We start from the raw sequence: 10209 nt of genomic DNA on the forward strand, positions 1-10209 counted from the left end.
CAAAGTGTTAACTTTTAAGGAAGCTGTCTCCTTTTGAATATAGAAAGGATATTTGCACAAAATGAAAGAGGTATCTGTGAATTACGAAAACAGTATCCGATTCATTCCAGCACCCAGCAACATAACACATCCTAAATTATGCTGGTGTGTATTGATCATAGCGTGTTACTTATTTTCATCCAGTTCTTCTGAGAGAGTCATTATCCCTATCAGAATTAAGAAATGTCTTACTGTGTAGAGGATTTAGGCCTCAATAAGCTATTTTGCTTATCCTCTCACTTCTTGTTCTGTTTCTTCAATGTCCTCTATCTTTATCAACATGGAGCTTAATTTCATTTCCCTGTTCTGTTACTCTCTCCTTACTGATGTTTTATTAGAAATTCATCAATGATTTCCTATTGTTCTTATCGGTACTGGAATCATTTATGCATTCACACAATTTGTAAACCTTTAAGTAGATACATATCTGAAATGCCTTCGATTCTTTGATAATGTAAGAATACATAGGAATGCTGATGGTTGTATAAACATGCTTAGACCCTGTGTTAGATTTTTTTTTAAGTGAATGCTACCCACCGTAAGACAGATTCCATAAATTGAACAAATGTTCAGAAGTTTACACAAGTCTTATAAGTATCCAAAGCCTGATCAATTAGTGATAATAGTTCTAATCAATAGTTATTGTCTTCATTTACTACTGGAAACCTGCAAATTTAGTAGTTGGAAACCACGTGAAAACTGAGTCCAGCAGAAATTTATTGTAGATGGTTCATCCTATGGGTGCATGGAAAAAAAACAACATACATATCAGGCTACTACTTTTTGACTCCCTATTATAAGCCAGTGTTAAGTTATTTTAAAGTTACAAGCAACTTTAATTTCAGACAGGAATAAAGACTGTCATTACAAGGTCATTTATTTATTAGTAGGAAATTCCGTAGAAGATGTTAACCATTGCTTAAGAGTAACATTTGTCCATAGTTTACAGTCAAATATGCTTTGAGCAATTCAAAGGCATAAAGAATTGTCCAGAGGATACGTAGGGTGAAAGGTAAAGACAAGCTCCAAGTATGTTGTGTGTAGGGCACACCTTGTCCAAACAGACGATCAAAAATCTGGAGATGCAATCAGGAAGCAGGTCTTAATGTGTTAGAAGCAACTTGGTTCTGCTTCAGACTTAAGTCTCAGAACTTTAGATTCAGATAGGCTAGGGCTTGATTCCTACCCCTACTGTGTACTAATTGCGTAATTTACGGAAAGCAATTTAATTTTCTGAGTCCATGTCATCATTTGTGGGACTGGTAAAAACTGCCTCACATGCATTTATGCAAACTCAATAAAATAAGATTGTTCAAGGTATCTGTGGCATTTTGGCACTCTCTACTTGCTAGTGCCTTTCCCCTTTGTTGGGTTCCCCTGGATGACTCCCAAGAATCCAGAACACCATGTGCTATTTAGAGTTCTATATAGAACAGGCTACTGCTGTTAAAGGGATCCTGCGATCTCATGTATTTTTCTAACTCTAATAATATTAGTTATTTTTGTTAATCACTATCTATGTCCCTGTGACTGCTAGTCGTTATAGTAAACAAAACTAAAGGAAAAGATTCTAGTAATAAACTTAAGAAGATAAGACATCTGTATTTCAAAAAATCTCAAGAAATACACAAATTATAGGGTCACACAGTATGTGACTAGACATTTATGAGCATTTTCTCCTTGAATCTTCACAAGCACCCTATGAAATACTATTATTACCCCATTTTATAAATTACAATATTAAATATCTCTATAGCAGATTGTTTAACTGCTTAAGGACATGGACTAACAAGAAATAGACTTGTTCTTCAGACCCGGATCCTTCTGCTTTCAAGATAGGTATTCTTTTCTTTATGTTATAATTTATCCCATAACCATAACAGGAAAGGAAATAGGTGGAAACAAGAAAAATGAAAGATGAGCGGGCCAAATCTCTGAGGTCAATAGAGAAGAAGCGAGATGAAGATCTTTAGGATGTCTAACAAAAGGTGTTGATGGCACGTCCATACAAAACAGAAAAACTGGGTGACCAGGAGGGAGTCCCAAGCTCTTTGACTCTTAAAACCATTGAAGATTATCTTTGCGACTATGTACTATTTACGAACTGCTAAATTCCCTCAATATCTTCACGTAATTGCTCTCCCCGCTCAGAGGTCTCCTGCCGAGTCTCAGGATACCTCATGGATAGGACTCTAGAGGGACTAAGAGACTATAAATCCTACAGGGGTAGGAAATATTTTCACTTCTGCTAACTCTGCAGAAATCACCTTGGGTAATAAGGCAGCCATCTGATAAGTAGCATCCTCTCCATGTGTGAATCTGCATGAAAAAAACCATTCATGGTACTTGGCTAGAGAAGCCCAGCCCAATCGCATGGACCCTGAGGAAGGCATACGTTTGAGATAAGGAGCCTACAACTCCACAGGACAAAGTGAAGGTAAAAAGGAGGAAGCCAACATTTGCTTTCCTTAGCAGAGCCTGTTATCACCCTTTTGAACACGTAAGTGCTCAGAGTTAATCCCCATCTTTCTCAATTTTTACTTTTTACACTCACTCTAGAGACCAAGGTAGCAATAATTGTTGGGAAACATCATAATTAAGAGCATCCTTCTCACTTATGTAATGACCACAGTCCATTCCTGCATTCTACCATGTGCCAAGCACCGTATAGTTGCTTAGGATTAAAAACTAGTTGGTTAGGGCGGGTGATGATGATACAGTGGCAGAGTTCTCATCTGCCATGCCAGAGACCCAGGTTTGAATCCTGGTGCCTGCCCATACAAAAAAAAACAAAAAACAAAAAACTAGGTTATATTCCCTGACACGGAGGACGTATAGTCCTATGGCATGGGGAAAATAATAACCTCTACAAGGGAAAGATACGTAAAATACATTCTTCTGGTTCTCTTTTTAATTTTCTGAAGAATATACATATAGATACAAATGTATCTTCTTAAATAGCTCCTTTTACTTCTTCTTTTCTTAAATTGCAGTATTTCTCAACATTGTTTTTTATAGGATCCCTGTAGTTTTCTCAACAATTGCAGTTAGACTCAAAGATCAGAGAAAGCTAATACAGTAAACTCTATGAAGGTATTTTAACATATTCTTAGGAAAAAATGTTAATAACATAGTAGCTAAGAAAAAATAGGATGTAACATTTGACTTTTAAACTATGAAAGTGCAGGGGTTAAGTAGAAAAGGGACTGGATATTGAAAATCATGAACAAATGAATGGAAGATATTACTGCAATGAAACATTGGAAAAGTTAGAGAGCTCTCCTGCTATCTCTCTGGAGGAAATAGTAAGACTATGGAGGGATAGGGACAAAGGAAAGGCAAGATTTTTATACCAGACAGATTTGGCTTTAAATCCAGTTTCTATTACTTACTAATTTCGTGACATAGGCTTTACCTTGCTATGCTTCAGTTGCCATACCTGCAAAGTAAAGACTATATGATTATCTCCTAAGGGTTGAATTAAATGAGAAGGTGTAATATTTGGCATCTAATATGGGTGCCTCATAAATAGCAGGTAGCCAGCAACTACTATTTATTACTTTAGGCAAGAGAAAAATACTGACTTAATTCAGCACGAACATAGCTAATGCTAAATAATTCAAAACTTGGGGAAATTGTTTAGAGCCTATGTCTGGATACCTATGAAGGTTTCCTCAGAATGATGCTGAGGTATACAAATAAAACACGTGGAAAAGATTGAAAGCCATGGCACAAGTGTTTACTTTATCCCTTCATGCAAACATCCTTCCAAACTAATCAAAACAGTAAAATATGAATCTTTCTCTTCCAATGTAGATTATCCACCCGGTGGCCATGCACTATTTTCAACAATTCAGCACAATCATAAACTGGTTCTAGAGACTCCAGGACCCTGTGTTCCTCCCTGAAATTTGGGGGAAAAAAGTGAAAAATACTAACTTTCCTCCAGAAAGTTACCCAAAAGGATAGAAAGACTCAAAGAACTCAATGTAATAAATGGAATCTCTGTAGACTTGATACCCGAAAACAATTTTGTGACAATGATCTTCGAAAGATGTGTGATATAATCTAGTACCTATCACTGAGAGAATAATGTTTGTGCTAGCCCAGCATATTTACACTAATCCCATTTCTCATCCTTTTGTTACTGTTATGGAACTTTCCTTCTCAGTGATGTCCTACGACATTCCTCTCCCATAGCCCTCTACTCCCACTTCCCATTTCACTTCTTCCCCACCAGCAAGAGGCATTTCCAGATATCAGCCGTTATGAAGATGTTTAAGGCTCATCCTGTCTTTGCTACTTCAAAAATTACTTAACCTTTCCGTGAATATATAAATTTTTTTCATTAGGCATGGAATCGCTAGCTAAAAGTAGCCTTACTACAGATATTACTTCTGTATAAAAATCAAATAAGTTAAAACAATTTAAGGGCAAAAGGAATCATTTCAGCATTCAAAATTCAATTCAAATAAATACGTTTGTCAGGGACCATTATTTCCTAAATTCTACAGATAGGCTGGCGAACAAAACCAGACATGTTCTCCTCATGGAATTTCCAGTCCAAGTGTATTCACAACTTAATCTCCAAGTTTTCATATATCATTCATTCATTCATTCAGCAAATATTTAATTGTCATCTCTTCAAAGGCACTCTGATAAATGCTGCAGATTCAATGATAAAATTGTAGAGTATTTGCTCTCAGGGAACTTATAGTCTAATAGAACCTTGGCTCAATTCCATCAGAATTTCTTATGTTTATTGATACAGTTTAACCTATTTCACCACTTCCAATTTTTAGTAGGTAAAATTAGCAATCAATAACTATATAAATCAAAGAAAGAGTCACAGAAATTCAACATGAATTATAATTAAAGCAGGGCAATTATAATTAGACAATTTTCATATACTTTGAATCTCAAAAAAAAAAACACATCATGAGGAAAAAGTGAAAACATCATCTCTTCTGGATGGAACATTTACAAGTCTTTAAACTCAAGCATTGTAACAAAAAGCTCCACAACGTATCCTAGTGGCAGTTTCATATATATTCTCAGCATATGCACTCCATAGAATTTCAGTCATTTTCTTTTCTTTAAAAGTTGTAAAATAAATAAATAACTTTAAAAGTTTTAAAATAAAACAAAAGGAGAGAACATGTCAACCAAATAGCATAATAACATTATTTTAATTCCATTGCCTTAAGGATTAAACGTCCTTTATTTGTATTTTAAGCTTTGTACATGGGGTTTTATTACTAAAACCTATAACTTACATAATACAACTTAGGTTCTGACCTTTAAAAAACGTAAAATCCCAGGATGCTAACCAAATTTTTCACTGATAGTTTCTTTTCATTTAAAGGAATGTCTCTAAACAAAAAAAAAATGCACCAACTGAGGAAAATATCCATTCAAATGATATTACTACAACCCTAATCCTGGTGCTCATTGCACTGTGTAATAATCCATGGACCTGATCATAGTTAGGTGCCCGAATTGCCCTTTCATGAGTGTTTTGAGTATTTGACCATGTTCTTCAATAACTGGTGAAATTCTATGAAAAGGAGTCCCATGAATCAGGCTGTCAGGCTGGTCTATTTTTAGGGCAATCCTTTTTGTATAAATGGTTTTGGACATTAATTAGATAATGTTCATCTGTTTAGTATTGAGATCTTTGTCTTTGTAGCCAAACCAGTGGTTCATCATGTGAATATTTTATTTTGCTTCATCTCCAAGAACATTCCTGAAGGAACAAATATCTCCAGATACAAAGGGACAAATTTCCTTTACCAACCTGTAAATGTTTTTCACAGAAGTTTCTAATTCCTAATTTCATCATCATGCTTAGGTTGATATATTCCTCTTAGGGCTGTAATGATTGCCCCCCTACCCTGAAACATTCACATTTTCATAACTTCTCTCTCCACCCAGACCACCCATGGGAGAACATGAGGAATCAGACGGAGCTGAATGAGTTCCTCCTGCTGGGAATACCTCAGACGGAGGGACTGGAGACTGTGCTCTTTGTCATCTTCTCACTCATCTACTTCTTCACCTTGTTTGGCAACTTCCTCATCCTCCTGGCCATTTATTCCTCCTCTACTCTCCACACCCCGATGTATTTCTTCCTGGGACTCCTATCCATTTTTGACATACTGTTCCCCTCTGTAACCTGTCCCAAGATGCTACTCTACCTCTCTGGCCAGAGCCGAGCCATCTCTTATAAGGGATGCGCTGCACAGCTCTTCTTCTATCATTTGCTTGGTTCCACTGAAGGCTGCCTCTATTCTGTGATGGCCTGTGATCGCTTTGTTGCCATCTGTCACCCACTGAGGTATGTGCTCATCATGAAGCCCAGGGTCTGTGTGGGTTTAGTCATAGGGACCTGGTTGGTGGGTTGTCTTCATGCCACCACGCTGATCACTTTTACCTTTCAGTTAGCCTACTGTGGCCCTAATCACGTGAACTACTACTTCTGTGACATCCCTGCTATCTTGCCCCTGGCTTGTACTGACAGCTCACTGGCCCAGAGGGTGGGTTCCACCAACGTTAGCCTTCTGGCTTTAACACTTTTGCTCAGTATTTGTGTCTTCTACACTGGCATTGGGATTGCCATTTTGAGAATCCGTTCAGCAGAAAGTCGGCAGAAAGCTTTCTCCACCTGCAGTGCCCACCTCATGGCAGTACTCTGTGCCTATGGACCTGTAATCATCATCTACCTGCAGCCCACACCCAAACCCTTGGTTGATGCCATGGTGCAAATACTAAATAATCTGGTCTCACCCATGCTGAACTCATTAATCTATTCCTTAAGGAACAAGGAAGTGAAAAGATCCCTGAAAAGGTTGTTCCACAATGTTGTAAGTTCTGTCCTGGAATAAATTATGGATTTAAAATTGATATTTTGAAATATCACATCTTATCATCATACTCCAATGTTTCCTCTTTAAAACAAATAAGCAAAAAAATGATGATTATTTCTCTTAAATTGTTATATTTTATATTCCTAATAAAAAATTCTATGTTTCTGTTCCCTGTAACTTGTTATTTCAAAAGATCTTTGTAACTAATATTATTCTTGGTGTTTCTCTACTGAGTAAGGTATCCAAGCAGCAGAGCGCCCAACTGGAGACAGATTTCTTATCCATGTAATGGGAAGTCCGTGATGTCTGGTCTGGGTTGTAAAATTCTGTGGTGGTCCAAGAACCAGACTTAATTTCTTCCAATGTGTACCAAATCACCCTTCATTTTTCAGCTTCACTTAGGATGCAATTATTTCCCTTTTCTGCCACAAAAATTTGACTTCCTCCATGTTGCTATATGTCTTAGTTTTCTAGGGCTGCTAAGACAAACATTAAAGACTGGTTGGCATAAAAACAAGAAATTATTTGTAAAATTTGGGAGGCCAGAAATCCAAAATCAAGGTATTGTCGAGTGATGCCTTCTCCAAAGTGTATAGTATCGTGCTGATGGCTTGTCAGCAGTAATCGGTCAAATTGCATTCTTCTTCCTTGTCCAGATAGCCTTTGTTTATATAGATTATAGTCATGTTGGAATTAGAGCCACCATGATTCAAATAGGAGTCATCTAAATAGGATCTTTGATGATCATATTTACAAATGAGTCCATATCCAAAGGACCAGGGTTTAGGACTTGAACATGTCTTTGTGGGTGGCTTGATTGAATCTACCACACTAATGGTAATAACTTACATTTATAGAGCTTGATATCTTCCAGGCATCTTGATGAGTCATTGACATGAGTCATCTTATTCCACCTGAACAATATCCCTTATAAGATAGTGATCTCATTTTGTAGAGGAGAGTTTTTAGGGTTAAATAATTTCAGTAATGGATGCAAGATCACACATTACATTAAGCAGCACATCAGGCCCAAAATGTCCCAAGGTGTGTTACCTCTCTCAGAACCTCAGACATTTCATGATACATAGAAGGTAGTCCATAAATAACTGGTGAAAGAAGCACTGACTTAAGTTTCTATATTGACTTTAGTATGATGTGAATTTATTCAGTTCCACTACCTATTATACAGATAGTGGCATTAAGTGTCTGGCCCTGTGCATTACATCTAATTATGGCCAAACCAGGGTTGGACTCAGGGCTTCTTAATTTCTATTGTCATGGTTTACCTCCTGCACCACGCTGTCAATATACCAAATTACCCCTTACAGCTAAAGGAGTAGGAAAGCCCACCCTTCTCAGAGGTTTTGAAGAAAGGATGCTTCATTATGTGGTTCAGTTAAAAGGCCCATTTTGTCCTCCAACCAAATTACCAATAAGTCTCCAAAATCAATGGAATTGACAACTAATTCTGAATGGTCTCCAGAACCCAGTGGGAGAGTAGGGGTACTATTTATTGGGGATCTCACAACCCACCAGCCTTTAGATTTCAAGACATTTTAGTCATTAGTAGTTTTTTATTCCAATCTACTCCCAAAAGTTTCCATTCCACTTGAAACCATGAAAACGACAAATAAAAGCAAAAATCTCCACTAAAATCATTGGTAACCTAACAAAAGACAGGAGACAAAAACAAGAGAATGGAGCCCTTTAAGCACAGATATATAGTGTGAAGTACAACACAAGGGTTCTATTCACCCCTTAAGCTGATCACATAATCCTATTCCCATACTTTGAGAATTCTATCTTAGATGATAGGCAGGATCCAGGCAATTCCAAAATTAGTTTGATTTCCATTAAAGCTAGATATTGGCAGAAAAAGCCCACATGCCATGATGTCTGGAAAAGCCTGGATCATGTTTATTTATCCACGTTCGTCAGACCGATAATTATTTTTTCAGTGGTTTTCTTTCCTAGCAGAACAAAGTTCCATAAACCAAGGGCTAAGGCGTGTCTGATTCACTGCTGTGTCCAATAACACAGTACTACCCAGTATATACGTGCTGAATGAATGAATGGGATACTACCTAGGAACACAAGTTACAATGTAAATGCACATTTATTGGCATGGAAAAAGGAATATGAGTGAAATATTAGAGTACAGAATAACCACATGTCTGTATAAACGTATATTCTCAAATTTGAGTAAAATCAAAGACAAATGAAGCCTAAAACCGGAGTGAACCTTCTAAATCAATGTTGTATAGACTGTTTCATATGCAAAAATATTTTTTAAAAAACTCTCCAAAGATTCTGTGTCTTTCCTATAACTAACACTTTAGTAAAGTGCCCCAAATAAATTAGATTTTACTTAAAACACATGTGTACAACATGCACACTCACATGCCACTTCTTAAAATACACCTTTTTTCCTTTCAATACCTCCAATGCATGACAGCAATCCCATGTAATTTCTTATTATGTTCTTTAAGCCCCCCAAAAGCCCTCCTCTTAATGTGGACCCTAGTTTTTCCTTGTCAGAACTCTTTCTGTATCTCTTCTTTTTATTTTCCTCACTTTAGTTTCCACATTATTTTATTTTTCTCTGACTTTTCCATTTTCTGTTTCCTTCCTAGCTTCTCCACTTCTCTCTTTACCTCACACAGTGATCCTACAAAATAAAGGGCTGGGAACAGGGCAGGACAAAGATTGTGAATCCTTCCTTTTTTTCACTTCTTTTTTTCTTACAGTGCAAATGTGTTTTTGTAAAAAAGATGAATGATTATGCTAAGTGTTAAAAATGAGTGATATAATTTGGGGCAATTTTCACTTTTTTTCATTTTTCTGTGTTGTTTTCATCATTTTACAATGAGTTTGTGATATTTATTTTTTAAGCCATTTTAAGAGAGAAAAATGGCATTTAATATGGCATCAAATGAAGTTGATTATCTGAACTAGGAATTTTAAGAAAAAAAAATCCAGGGCAATTCTTCAGGAGGAAAAATGACAGTCCTTGCTAAACCCAAGGGAGTAGTATGCATTTATATATATATAAATATAAATTATACCTAAACTAATTCATAGTAAAATATTCTAATACCACAGAGTGACACGTTCTTATTTTCATTCTCATCGTGTTGCTCTCCTCTGTGGTTTCTAATCCCCTGCGTGTTCCAGGAACATACCTATGTGGAGACCCTCACCTGGGTATGAGGTTCAAAGTCTGCTTCTGGGGGCACCATCAGGCAGAGAAACTTAGAAAGCATAAGATGAAGATCTATTCCAATGTAATCAGATTAGGCTAAAG

The 10209-nt window shown here is 36.7% G+C and overlaps 1 protein-coding gene across 1 annotated transcript; it reads left to right on the forward strand.

Moving 5' to 3' along the window:
* The first annotated feature begins 5990 nt into the window (after positions 1 to 5990).
* On the forward strand, positions 5991 to 6923 carry LOC143643827 (olfactory receptor 10N1-like). The gene has a single exon (XM_077112323.1). It carries the CDS (start codon positions 5991 to 5993, stop codon positions 6921 to 6923), a length of 933 nt encoding a protein of 310 aa, XP_076968438.1.
* Positions 6924 to 10209: the final 3286 nt, after the last annotated feature.

The sequence above is a fragment of the Tamandua tetradactyla genome, chromosome 8 (genome assembly GCF_023851605.1).
Source record: "Tamandua tetradactyla isolate mTamTet1 chromosome 8, mTamTet1.pri, whole genome shotgun sequence".
NCBI classification, from domain to species: domain Eukaryota; kingdom Metazoa; phylum Chordata; class Mammalia; order Pilosa; family Myrmecophagidae; genus Tamandua; species Tamandua tetradactyla.